Below are 14,034 nucleotides of genomic sequence, written 5' to 3'. Positions count from 1 at the left end.
CTGTATTTGATCACAGCATGCACTCAAGTGGAAATTTGTTTATTTTATTCTAGGCTATACTGTAGGCCTATTATAGGCTAGGCTGTATGAGTTTAGTTGGCTATTTGATTGTAATTTTGATGCATTTTCACAAGTAATTAAGGGTATTTATCGGTGTATTATGAGTCTATATGAAACAAGTACCACTTATTGAATTTGGTGCATTTTAACATGTTTCAGTCATCCGGACATTTCAGAGATACGAACGACCTTCGGTCCCGTTGGGTTCGGATAAGTGGGGTCCTACTGTACATTTTTTAGGCAGATTTTTATTTTGGCGGTGTGATCTGTTCGGGGGCCCCCTGCCTTCCACGCATGTGGAAAGCGGCAATCTAGATGTTCCCCCCCTCTGGGCCGCTTGGCCCAGAGTGCCGGGCCGGAAGAGGGAACGGCATCTAGCCCCCTGCCTCTATGACGATCAGAGTGGGCCGCGATCGGGAAGACGCTCGGAGGTAACTCAGCCCACTAAGACCGTCAAAGAGCGCCACAGGAGGACTGCTGTACATTATAGTCCCTGGCCTCCACGGGTCAGCGCTTCGTGGAGTCCGAAGGAGATACAGCCTAGTGTCTCTGCCTCCATGGTGACCGGAGGGACCGCTGGATGGCCCTTCGGAGATGTAATGGCAAGAGTGAGCAATGACGTGTTTTGACAGCTTAAATACATGCGCTCTAGCGAGCTGAACCAATGCTATGACAGCTGACAGTCAGCTGGTGGGTTGCGTCATACGGGGTGTGACTGATTGGCCTCTGCCGATTAGCCCGGCGTTGACATCCGTGTCTCGCCTGAAGTACGTCGGAGACTTCATTTTTGACCACTGGTATAGATATACTCTTGTATGTAAAATAACATCTCATAAACATGAAACAACAACAAAAACATTTACACTTCCCTAAAGTCAAAATTTAAATTAAAATTAAAGTTAAAATTAAGCAATAAACCATGAGAGGTTGTGTAGTGATCATATAACAGCTAGGGGGCGTTGTTAGGTATGACACGAAGCGGACAACACTAACTAGCTGTTATAAAATCACTATAACACACGGCCTCTCGTGGTTTATTGCTTAATTTTAACACGGCTTCCAGCCAATTAGAATCAAGAACCAGAACTAACCATTGTATAATGATTAAACAATTCATTGCCTTGGGGCTGACATGAGTTTTCTATGAGAACGACTTGACAGTCTGTGTCTTTATACATTCATTTTCAATGTGAGGCCAAAAACGCCTCCAGTTGTTATATAGGTACAAATATGCTGTTTTAGGTCGGCTTCAGGTTTCTACAGTACTTTCTCTTTGCTGCTTGACTCCTCTGGACACTCTGCTTGTCAGCATTCCTTGGTTTTGGTGTTGGGTAAAGAGTTCAGCCATATCATTCATGTTTCACTTATACTTCTTATCCTTTTCCTACCCCGACCCTACCCCTGACCCCTGCCTCTATCTGGGCCCAGGCACATTCACGCACACACAGACATACACCAGTGTTTGCCATGTCTCTCCTATGATGTTATTAGCCTCTCTTACTCTGTAAATGTAATTTATTGCTTTATAAATGTTCTTAGCCGGTAGACAAACATACTCCAGGAGCTAGCTCGATCGCCTTGTTGAGAGGGGTCAGGGAAGAATTTTTACAGCTCACTTATCTGGCCCCCGGGTGATTACTGTTTTTTTGCTTCCCTCTGGAATATGTAGGGGTGGGACATCTGCCCACCTCCCTTGTTCTCTGTAAAGCGCATTGTGTTGCCTCTGGGTATGAAATGCGCTTTACAAATAAAGCTTTGATTGATTGATTGATTGATTGACTTCTCTGTGTGCAATATAATCATGTCTTCAGTTTTTAATTGTGTGGTGTCCATGGTCACCATGTTGGAAAGCGGTCATTTAATACAAACGACGCTAGGCAGGGAGTGTAGCATGCTCCACTTTTGGATTAGTATCTTGTTCAGCACTCTGTGAAAAAACCTGTGAAACACTGTGAAAATTATGTATGATTGACTGTTTAAATAATGCAGGGATATCATTTGATACATTTATGATTGATGGTTTGAATGATTCAGGGGTATTATTTCATAGATTTATGATTGAAGGTTTGAATGATTCAGGGATATTATTTGATAGATTTATGATTGACGGTTTGAATGATTCAGGGATATTATTTGATAGATTTATGATTGACGGTTTGAATGATTCAGGGATATTATTTGATAGATTTATGATTGATGGTTTGAATGATGCAGGGGTATCATTGTGTCCTGTGTAACGTGTGGGCTGACCTTTGATGACCTCTTACCTGTACAGTGAAGTGTCCTGGTTCAACAAACACACAGAAATTCTATTTCATATACAGTATACTCACACACACACACACACACACACACACAATAGGAGGAGTTGATGTAGCTCTCAGTTATATACAGCTTCTCTTAGTAACTGGTGATGCAAAGAGTCTGAAGCATTTCTGACGATATTCTTCTGTCCAAAGTCGCTCCATAGTTTTATGGTTTCAATATTAAGGGACTGGTTTGTCTGGACAGGTTGGTTTCCGGGTACAAAAAATGAAATAATTCATCAAATAATTCAGAACCAAACACTAAAGGAATGCAGCTTGTTTCCAGGTTAACTTCAGTGTGATGGATGTGAAAACATGTTGCTTTTTCTCTGCCAGCCGGCCTGCCTGTGTGTCTGTCTGTTTGTGTACCTGTAAAGTCTTCCTGCCTATATAGGAGCTGGATAAGTGGGTGGAGGGGCATTGAGGTGCACTTAAGCTGTAATGACCCCTAAGCCCAATAGGAGGTGCTACATATCCTCCTGCCCACCCCTTATGCCCTAGCCACAGTGCACACTTGTTCTGTTTAAAAGCTTCCTGTAGGTTAGAGGATAGGTACTTTGCCACAGTCATTGTTGTTTTCAGGGGGGGGACATTTGAAATAATTCATCAAATAATTCAGAAAAAAAGACAGATTTGTGGTTGAGCTCCACCAGTCATTTTTTCTGGGAAGGCGCGTCCTACTCTCCAATTGTCAAATAAAGATGATTGTTTGCTTGCTGTATCATTTGATTGATTTATGATTGGCTGTTTGAATGATACAGCCACATCATTTGATTGATTTATGATTGATTGTTTGAATGACTGCTGTGAGGTGACAGTACTAGATACTGCGCCACCTGTTTGAATGATTGACTGTTTTGAATGAGGCAGGGGTATCATGTGATTGATTTATGATTGACTGAATGATACGGGTGTATCATTGTGTTCTGTGTAACGTGTAGGCTGACCTTTGATGCCCTCAGTACAGGTCCTAGCTAACCAAACACACGGAAATGATATTTTATATACTGTAACACTGTACACTGACACACGCACGCACAGACACACATCTTCTGGTAGCTCCAGAATACATGTTCATGATCAGCTTCCATACGCCCACATACCCTCCAGAATAGTTGTTGTATAGATAGAAGCCTTCCTCTAATCTTTGTTGCTCTAAAAAATCTGAAGATATTCTTCTGTCTTAAGTCGCTCCATAGTTTTATGGTTTCAATGTTTAGGGACTTCTCCAGACTGGTTTGTCTGGACAGCCTGGTTTCTGTGAAACAGGATCAGTGAGATTCTCACCCCAACAGTTGATGTAAGTGGATAGGAACGCAGCCATAATCTTTCTTTGTTGTTGTTTTCAGGGGGTAGATTGATTAAATTATGCATTTTGTCAGTACATGAGTTATCATATTAATGTAAAAAGGTAAAATAATTAATTGAATAATTCCGTCATGCATTCTCACTTTTACATGATAGCCATTAGTCATCTAGTTCTACTATAACTGAAGCATATAATCAGCCACTTCCCTAATGGCATTATAGGCTTCATGTTATGTACTGTACACTTTCAAGTCCCCATCAATCTGATGATCATTATCTTCTTTTTACATAAAGACCTTTATGTGAGAGGCCTCTGACACCCCAACTCTATGTATTCTATCCCTGCGTTACCTGCTAAGTTCTCATCCACTGTGCATTTACACTACAAGCCTGAACAGCCATGTGAGCGTCTACCTAGATACAGATGATGAGGCTGGAAATGACTCATCTGATTGGTCCAAGGGTCCTACACAAGAGACAAAAGAGAGAGAAAAGAAATGTTCAGTTCAGGGTATAATTCAAGTCTTCTCAGTTCTCCTCTCTGTGAAGAAATTACATCAACAACAATTACATGCTTTGCTTGATAAATAAAACATTTTTTGGTGGAAATACATCATAGTCTTTCATCATAATGTTTCAGGTTTGTAGTTTTCAGACAGAAACACTTCTCCAGATGCAAATGTTTCCAGAGCTTGCTCTTCAACATCAGTCCCTCCCATATTGTAAACATGAATCTTTTTCCCGGTATCTCATTTGATCCAAAGCACACGGTCCATAAGCAGATACACACATTGTGGCATAGGCATGGCACGGATCAGCTCAGACCTTGTTTTGCTGAGGAAACCTTGCACGACTGGCCAAAATGGCTACTAAGGATATTGTTGATTTGGATGTAATTGGTTAATTGAGTTTTAAGTGGTCAGTTGATACCTGTGCTATTCCTTGTGCTGCCCTATAAAGAGATATGTCTGTCTGTTGCTGTAACACTGTCAATATGGTTGGCATGGCTGAATTTAGGAGAACTGAGTGTGACAGCCTGAAGAGCCAAACATGATGAGTAAACAACGCTCTAACTCAATACAAAGTAAAACTGAATTAAATGTTTGTCAATGTTTAAAAACAATGCTGTATTTATGTAAATGACTGTGTTCTGATTGAGAATGAACAGTTAGTGACCGACCATACAGTAATAATGAACGAACATTGTTTGACCTCTGCCTAGCAACATGTGACATGTGTTTTTCTGAAGCAGAGATTGGTTTGTTTGGTTAAGAGTCAGTTTATTATCTGAGTGCTCTGCTCTCTTTCATCTAGTTGAGAAGTTGAACGCTGGAGGAACATGTCCTTGTCAACTGTGTTTTCCATTTGCATGGCTGTGGTTCTGTCCACGCAAAAAGCAGGTAGGCTACATTATCATAAACTACACACCGTGAGTCTGTATAATACAGTCTGTATAAAGTCTATGGTATTACCAGGTATAATTAGCTTTCCATCAATGAACTAATGACAGTGATCTTATTGTTACATATTGTTTCATATAACATTTGTATTAAATGTTTCTGAATTGTTCTTTGACATGATTATCATGAATTGTGAGGAAATAAAGTGTGTAATGAATTCAGATAAAAACTGTAATTATGCATTATTTGTTCTTCAATATTTCAGATGGATATGAGAACTACGGGGTGCAACACTGCTTATACTCTACAGAGCAACCGCATGAGTACATATACTCTTATATTTATAATAAGATTGAGTATCTCAGGTTCAACAGCACTAAGGGCAGGTTTGAGGGATACACTGAGCATGGTCTGCATAATGCTAAGATCATTAATGGTGATGCTGCTTACATGGCTGCTATGCGAGCGCAGCTGGAGGGTGCCTGCAAGCACAACGCTGAGCTCCACCTCTCTGCCGTACTGGAGAAGACAGGTGAGCTGCCCTCCTCACCACAACAACATCACATCTCTCACTCACCAGATGATACGACACCTCTTTCATCTGTTCACTACAAAACCTGTAATGAAGCTTCTGTCTGGTGGATATGTTACGGTCAATGTGAGAAAACGGGGAATGTGAGCTTTTCCCGGTTATTGCGCCCATCCCCGACCTCGCGGGGAATGTAGGAGGAACATGTGCGTTTCTCACATCTCCCGGGTAATGAGCACATTCCCCGACCTTGAGGGAGATGTGAGAAATTGGTTAGTATTCCTCACATCTCCCGTACGGTCGGGGATTGTGCACATTAACCGGGAAATGCTTATAATTCCCGACCTTGCGGTAAATCTAGCAAAGTCCAACCGCATGCAAAACCTCTGCGCAGCCGGTGTGAGAGGGCTCGTGCGCTTAGAGAGTTTAAAGACCAATAATAGAGTAGACATATTAAAGACCAATAATAGAGTAGACATATTAAAGACCAATAATAGAGTAGACATATTAAAGACCAATAATAGAGTAGACATATTAAAGATCAATAATAGAGTAGACATATTAAAGACCAATAATAGAGTAGACATATTAAAGATCAATAATAGAGTAGACATATTAAAGATCAATAATAGAGTAGACATATTAAAGACCAATAATAGAGTAGACATATTAAAGACCAATAATAGAGTAGACATATTAAAGACCAATAATAGAGTAGACATATTAAAGACCAATAATAGAGTAGACATATTAAAGACCAATAATAGAGTAGACATATTAAAGACCAATAATAGAGTAGACATATTAAAGATCAATAATAGAGTAGACATATTAAAGACCAATAATAGAGTAGACATATTAAAGATCAATAATAGAGTAGACATATTAAAGACCAATAATAGAGTAGACATATTAAAGACCAATAATAGAGTATATATAATAAAGACCAATAATACAGAATATATAATAAAGACCAATAATACAGTATATATAATAAAGACCAATAATACAGTATATATAATAAAGACCAATAATAGAGTTAATTAATAGAGAACAGAACCCTGATCAATATGATATGAATGATAGTGTTATATGAACTAATGTGTTGCTGTTTTTCCTCCACTATCAGTGGAGCCCTCTGTCAAACTTCTCTCAGTGACCCCCTCTAGTGGCAGACACCCTGCCATGCTGGTGTGCAGCGCCTATGACTTCTACCCCAAAAAGATCAGAGTGACCTGGAAGAGGGATGGACAGGAAGTGACCTCAGACGTGATCTCCACTGAGGAGTCGGTCAACGGTGACTGGTACTACCAGTTCCACTCCCAACTGGAGTACACGCCCAGATCCGGGGAGAAGATCTCCTGCATGGTGGAGCACGCCAGCCTGGACAGACCCCTCGTGAAGCACTGGGGTGAGTTCACTCTCCAGCTGTTGTTAGCGTGTTGTCATGGTGTACTAGGGTGAGTTCACTGTTCAGCTGTTGTTAGGGTGTTGTCATGGTGTACTAGGGTGAGTTCACTGTTCAGCTGTTGTTAGGGTGTTGTCATGGTGTACTAGGGTGAGTTCACTGCTCAGCTGTTGTTAGGGTGTTGTCATGGTGTACTGGGGTGAGTTCACTGCTCAGCTGTTGTTAGGGTGTTGTCATGGTGTACTAGGGTGAGTTCACTGCTCAGCTGTTGTTAGGGTGTTGTCATGGTGTACTGGGGTGAGTTCACTGCTCAGCTGTTGTTAGGGTGTTGTCATGGTGTACTGGGGTGAGTTCAGGTGAGCAGGGTACGAGTGCTGTGTTGTGGCTGGGTACCTGAATGACCCTGATTGTGACTGTGTGTGCTAGCGTATGATAGATGGTGGTCTGTCAGAAGCTACATACAGGACAGCTACAGTGTCATCACATGCTAACAGAAGGGTCATTTCTCCTTGACAGACCCGTCCCTGCCTGAGTCTGAGAGGAATAAGATCGCCATCGGGGCGTCTGGGCTGGTGCTGGGACTGGTCTTTGCACTGGCTGGACTCATCTACTACCAGAAGAAGAAATCCAATGGTGAGTCATCAGCTGTGTGTAGAGAACATGTACAGTCTTCATAGTCATCTGTGTGTAGAGAACATGTACAGTCTTCATAGTCATCTGTGTGTAGAGAACATGTACAGTCTTCATAGTCATCCAGTCTTCACAGTCATCTGTGTGTTATGTACGCAGCACACTGTAAAATAATCATGATGTAAGAAAGATTCACTTATACATTGAGAGATGTATTTTTCAAGAATACTGCTCCTGTGTTCAGTGGATGGTGGCAGCAATGTTGATTTATTTGTTGAAATATCACATAGTGATTCTGTCACCTCTGTCTCTTCACCCTCTCTGTGTTTATTTCACAGGGCGGATGCTGGTGCCTGCTAGCTAAGGTGAGACTCCTCTTGTCACAGAAAAGTTTCACCAACTACTACAACTGACTGTGCCTGATGGTCATTGTAACGGTTTTCTTTTATCTTCTCAGGTTTGCAGGTCTGTTTCTGAATCCACTGCTGAACTAGACCTGATATTAGAGCTTCCTTCTAACCAGAAATCTCAGTGTCACAGCTTTCAACAACAAATAAGCCTAATTCAATGGACGCTTAAAGAAGGTTGACGCGCTGCCACTTATTTGATTGCTTGTTGCTTGTTTGAAGATCTGGATTTGTGAATGAATGTGTCGGGCTTAATCATAGTCAATAGTCCAAAAAAGGTCAGTCATAACTGAGGTCAAAAAGCATAATTAGATCTCTCAGAAATAAAAGAAAATGTTTTCGCATTATAGCGGTATATCCTACGTTGCTTGCGGTTGAAACCTATATCAGCTCAGCGCTCCTCTCTGCACAGTAGTGATGTGACGTTCAAGAACGATCCGATTCTTTTGAACGGCTCTTTAAAACGAACGATGGGAACCGATTCGCAGAGCCGTTCTTTTTTCACTCAAGCTCCTCCCTACTACTTCACTGGCGAACAGGCAGGAGGAGAGCACAGTCATTCATTGTAGCCTGCTTAGTTTTTTTAGGTGTTGCGTGAATAACATAAGTCAGGTTTATTTACACACAAACACATTTTATACAAAGGGTAAATCCAAAAAAGTGATCTTGCTGTCAAAGCAGAGGCATGTGGCGCCACCTTGTGGAATATTTACCACATGTCCACACAAGCCATTACCAAATGAAATTATAGCCTAATCATTATTTCCGAATATCCCACCAATAGAATATATATGGCGTTCTTGCATGAGTGGAAGGGACTCTTTTACCCATCTGGACCAAAACAGGTCTGATATGAATGAATGAATGAATGTCTTTTTATTTCTCACATGGATGAGTATATTGTATCAACTAAAGAAACAAATAATGCTTCAATTTCCACATCATCATCATCCATGATCGAGAAGGAGCAGGATGAAGATAAAATCTTATTTTTACCTGCCCCCTTATTCAAATGAGCGTAGCATTGCTTAATGGTCAACCCATCCCACCAACAAGCGCAATGCAACATAAACCAAACCAAGCATATATATGCATAAGATATATAATACATGAATAATAATCAAGGTCAAAACCCAACTATGCATTTTCATAGTTTGAATGTTCTATATCTATACAAAATGTAAATTGAAATATTGTGCTACAGTGCTTTAGTTCATTATTCAAAGAGTTCCATAGTTTGACACCCACCACTGCAGTACACATCTGTCATAATGTGGTCTGTGCATACTGATGCTTAAAATCATATTTTCTTCTGTGATCATCATTCTCTGAAGTGAAAACAAACAACTTTTGTAACTGTTAATGTTTGACTTTTTGCCTTGTGCACAATTATCAGTGTCTGTAACTCAATTTGTTCTTTCAATTTCAATAGTCCAGATTTAATAAAAACTATATTTGTGTATATGTCTCTATGGTCTATAGTCTCTATGGTCTATAGTCTCTATAGTCTATAGTCTCCTCAGAGCCCTATCACCTCTCCTATAGGCCGCGTTCTGAATCGCATACTACCCTACTATATAGTATGCCAAAACAGGATGTAGTACGTCCCAATACATAGTATGCCACATGCAGTATGGCAAAAATACCAGGATGTCCTACTACATCCGGTCCTATTTTGCAGTATGCAAGCCAGCAGGCTTTTCTGGCTATTCTGACCCACAATCCTGTGCGCAGCGGAAATGTGCGTCACATGTGCGAGTCGTGACAGCTGTAGACGAATGTCGCGTTATGGACAGCGACGGATGTGGGCACTGTTATGACAAGGTAGTATGTCCCAATTGGATGCCTACTGCTTGCAAAGTACGTACTTTCTAAGGGCAGCTGTAGTAGGTACTGGTAGTAAGAAGTACTTTCTAAGGGCAGCTGTAGTAGGTACTGGTAGTAAGAAGTACTTTCTAAGGGCAGCTGTAGTAGGTACTGGTAGTAAGAAGTACTTTCTAAAGGCAGCTGTAGTAGGTACTGGTAGTATGCGATTCTGAACGCAGCCCCAGGCTCCTCTCATGCCCTCCCCATGTTTGTATTAGGTCACTTCCTGAAGGGGCCAATCACATAAAGAACTGCATTACCCATAAATCTCTCCTCTGACGTGACCCGCAGTCTGGTAAACCTGCACCATGGAGAGAGAGAGAGAGAGAGAGAGAGAGAGAGAGAGAGAGAGAGAGAGAGAGGGGGGGGGGGGGGGGAGGGCAGTAAATTCTTACCCTCAAGCTCAGGGTCTGGATGTGTAAAACGGGTGATATTGGTGGAGTTGAGCTAATCAATCCTGAAAACAACACACTGTACTGTACTGTCATGTACAGTAACACAGACAAACCACAGGGGCCCAGATTCATCAAATATATATTTTAATGAAATAATACTCACAAAACCTTCTGACATAAATGGCAAAAGATAGCGGAGAAATAAGCCATTTATTGAAATAATGCAAAAGAACCGATGGCAAAAACACATCATCTGGTTGCTTCTTTTATAACCCAGTTACAGAGAGCTCACTCCAGAACACTCAACATGAATATGCCATCAGAACAACAACGTGGACCAGCTTTGATCCTGGACAGAGATACCGGGCTCCGGTCTCAGTGCAGAACAGGACTGACTGACCCAGACCAGGTTCATACACTATCTAGCTGTTTCAATGTAGATTGAACAGACGCCCTCTGACAAAAACAACAAACTCTAAACACATTTTTTGAAATTATATATACATTTTTTCTTACAGCATTTACACAGAAAAAGCAAGTAGTACCACAAAATCCAACTGTCGATGGTAACACCATGGACGAGAAACTAAACAGAATAAGCAAAGTAGAACACGGAACGCTCGAAGAACGGTTCTATGATGCCGCCTGAACCATTTAGTCATAGCAACGCTGAGAGAGAGAGAGAGAGAGAGAAAGAGAGAGAGAAAGAGGGAGGGAGGGGGGGGGGGAGAAGGAGAGAGAGAGGGGGAGAGAGGGAGAGAGAGGGAGAGAGAGGGAGAGAGGAGAGAGAATGAGAGAGAGGGAGAGAGAGAGATAGGGAGAAAGAGAGAGGGAGAGAGAGAGAGGGAGAGAGAAAGAGAGAGAGAGGGACAGAGAGTGAGGGGGAGAGAAGGAGAGAGAGAGAGGGAGAGAGAGAGAAGGAGAGAGAGAGAGGGAGAGAAAGAGAGGGAGAAAGAGAGAGGGAGAGAGAGAGAGAGAGAAAAGGAGAGAGAGGGAGCGAGAGAGAGAGAGAGAGATAGAGGGAGAGAGAGAGAAAGAGAGAGGGAGAGAGGGAGATAGAGAGAGAGAGAGAGAGGGGAGCTGGGGTTTTCATGGGAGTATGAGGCTGGGCTGCTGGAATATACCAATCTCTCCTGGTACCAGTGGCAGAGGGGTGTTTTAGGGCAGATCTGGACTGTACCATGCTTCCACAGCCCTGGGGGGGGTTGCTATTCACACACAAAGCTGAGATGCACCAGAGAGTGATTGATTATCAGACGGTGGACAGCGAAGACTTGTCAGACACTGAGGCGCTGCATTCACACCCGTTATGGCTTCTAGGCGCAGTATCTGGAACGCAGGGAGGAGGAGCAGCTAGAGGGACAACGTTCCTACAGGAACACCCGTCTCCAGGGCCCCCAGAGAGATCCACCCAGTAGAACCACCCTAGAACCACCAGCCTAGAGGAGCAGTGTGCAGTCTAGAGGGAGAACCCACTAGAACCACCCTAGAACCACCAGCCTAGAGGAGCAGTGTGCAGACTAGAGGGAGACCCACCCACTAGAACCACCCTAGAACCACCAGCCTAGAGGAGCAGTGTGCAGTCTAGAGGGAGACCCACCCACTAGAACCACCCTAGAACCACCCTAGAACCAGCAGCCTAGAGGAGCAGTGTGCAGACTAGAGGGAGAACCACCCACTAGAACCACCCTAGAACCAGCAGCCTAGAGGAGCAGTGTGCAGTCTAGAGGGAGACCCACCCACTAGAACCACCTTAGAACCACCCTAGAACCACCAGCCTAGAGGAGCAGTATGCAGTCTAGAGGGAGACCCACCCACTAGAACCACCCTAGAACCACCCTAGAACCAGCAGCCTAGAGGAGCAGTATGCAGTCTAGAGGGAGACCCACCCACTAGAACCACCCTAGAACCACCAGCCTAGAGGAGCAGTGTGCAGACTAGAGGGAGAACCACCCACTAGAACCACCCTAGAACCACCAGCCTAGAGGAGCAGTGTGCAGTCTAGAGGGAGCTGGCTGGTTCTGCTGGTCGGACAGACAAAAGCAAAACAAGGACAGAGAGAGACCGTCTGTCCCGATGCTACCCTACCTCCCCCCTAAAGGTCCCGATGCTACCCTACCTCCCCCCTAAAGGTCCCGATGCTACCCTACCTCCCCCCTAAAGGTCCCGATGCTACCCTACCTCCCCCCTAAAGGTCCCGATGCTACCCTACCTCCCCCCTAAAGGTCCCGATGCTACCCTACCTCCCTCCTAAAGGTCCCGATGCTACCCTACCTCCCCCCTAAAGGTCCCGATGCTACCCTACCTCCCCCCTAAAGGTCCCGATGCTACCCTACCTCCCCCCTAAAGGCAACGCACTTCTCCACTGGCGCCTGACGAAGGGTCCAGGTACACAGAACCAGTGAGCATGTTCTCTGACACCATCCTTCGTTGTATGAATCCAGGCAGGGACAAGGGGAGTGTAGAAATGCACAGTTCAGGGATGAAGATGGGGGTTTGGGGACCCGAGGACCTCAAGATCAAAGCTGGAGAGTCAGAGAGCTGCACTGCAGAGACGGCACTGACAACGAGGCGGCCATCTTTAAAAACAAAACAAACAAACAAACAAAGAGGGAAAAAAAGGCTCTTGTTTTCCTAAACCTGCTAGAGCAGGAGGCCGCGCTGGCTGGGGGCAGGGTTAGGGGCGGGGCTGTTGCAGAGAAATGGGAGGAGTCATGCAGGTTCGGAGGACAACAAACACGAGGCCGAGGGGCGACCGCTAGGGTCCTTAACTGACCCCTGAACCTTGACCCCGGACAGTCCCTTTGACGTCCGGACAGTCGGAGGTCTCACTCACGGACTCACTGTTCCTTCAAACGTCTTCAAACGTTCTCTTGAGAGAACCGGTGGAACGGTCGAAGAGACAGGCGGTTAGTTCTCAAGTCACCGGTCCGTCCGTCTGACCGCGTCCATCTGTCATCCCGTCCCTCTAGACGTGGGACACCTTCTGCGACTCGCGCGCCTGCTTGATGCTGTACAGCCACTTGATGACGCGCGCGTTCCTCTCCACCGCTGAGATCCCGTAGGGCACGCGCCCGCCCGCCTCCTCCCCCTCCTCTTCCTCGTCCGTCAGCTCTTCTTTTGGTCGATCTGGCGCCGGAAGTAGTACGGGCCCTTGTTGAGGATGCGCAGGGGCGCATTTCTTGCGTAATAAAACACCAGCAACAACTTTAGGTTAATCACATCGCATAGGTTTTCATATGATTGGGATCGTTACATTTTTCAGATAGCCTATCAAAGTGGTGTCGTTGGGTTTTGTAAATCCTTAAACTCCATTGTAGCCAACTAGGCCTACAACTCCAACCCCAACATGTAGGCCTAATAACGGTGTAACTTCAACTTCACAAGAGCCTAATCTCTACATGGCTGTTTCACACATTTATCACCGATGTAGCCTAGCCTATGTCCGCTGTAATTTTCAAGTGATGAAATGTTTCAACATTAAGTAGCCTATAGCCGATATTTGCCGAGTGTTAAATAGGCCGGCAAGACCATAGCAGACCAGTCGGTTTGGCCAAGCTTGCTAACGTTTGCATGAATTTGGATTAAAACCTTACCTTATAAGTACTGGTTGCAAGACATCCCTGGAAACACTGTCCATAAGGAAAAGCCTCAAACATTCCGTATATGTCGCTTTACAGTTATCCAGAAAAGTTGCAAGATCCATGACTGTCTTCTATCCCGCT

General features: G+C 44.0%; 1 protein-coding gene across 1 annotated transcript; it reads left to right on the top strand.

The window, feature by feature from the left end:
- Positions 1-5,524: 5,524 nt before the first annotated feature.
- LOC311325266 (HLA class II histocompatibility antigen, DQ beta 1 chain-like) lies at positions 5,525-8,005 on the top strand (the record flags this gene model as incomplete). Its single annotated transcript, XM_084457933.1, has 4 exons — positions 5,525-5,606; positions 6,733-7,014; positions 7,528-7,644; positions 7,980-8,005. The coding sequence occupies 4 exons, from the start codon at positions 5,525-5,527 to the stop codon at positions 8,003-8,005; spliced, it is 507 nt and encodes a 168-aa protein (XP_084314059.1).
- Between the last annotated feature and the right edge of the window lie 6,029 nt (positions 8,006-14,034).

The sequence above is a fragment of the Borostomias antarcticus genome (genome assembly GCF_949987555.1).
Source record: "Borostomias antarcticus genome assembly, chromosome: 24".
Taxonomy (NCBI): domain Eukaryota; kingdom Metazoa; phylum Chordata; class Actinopteri; order Stomiiformes; family Stomiidae; genus Borostomias; species Borostomias antarcticus.
The sequence above is the reverse complement of the archived record's forward strand: the minus strand, read 5'-3'. Positions and strand labels throughout refer to the sequence as shown.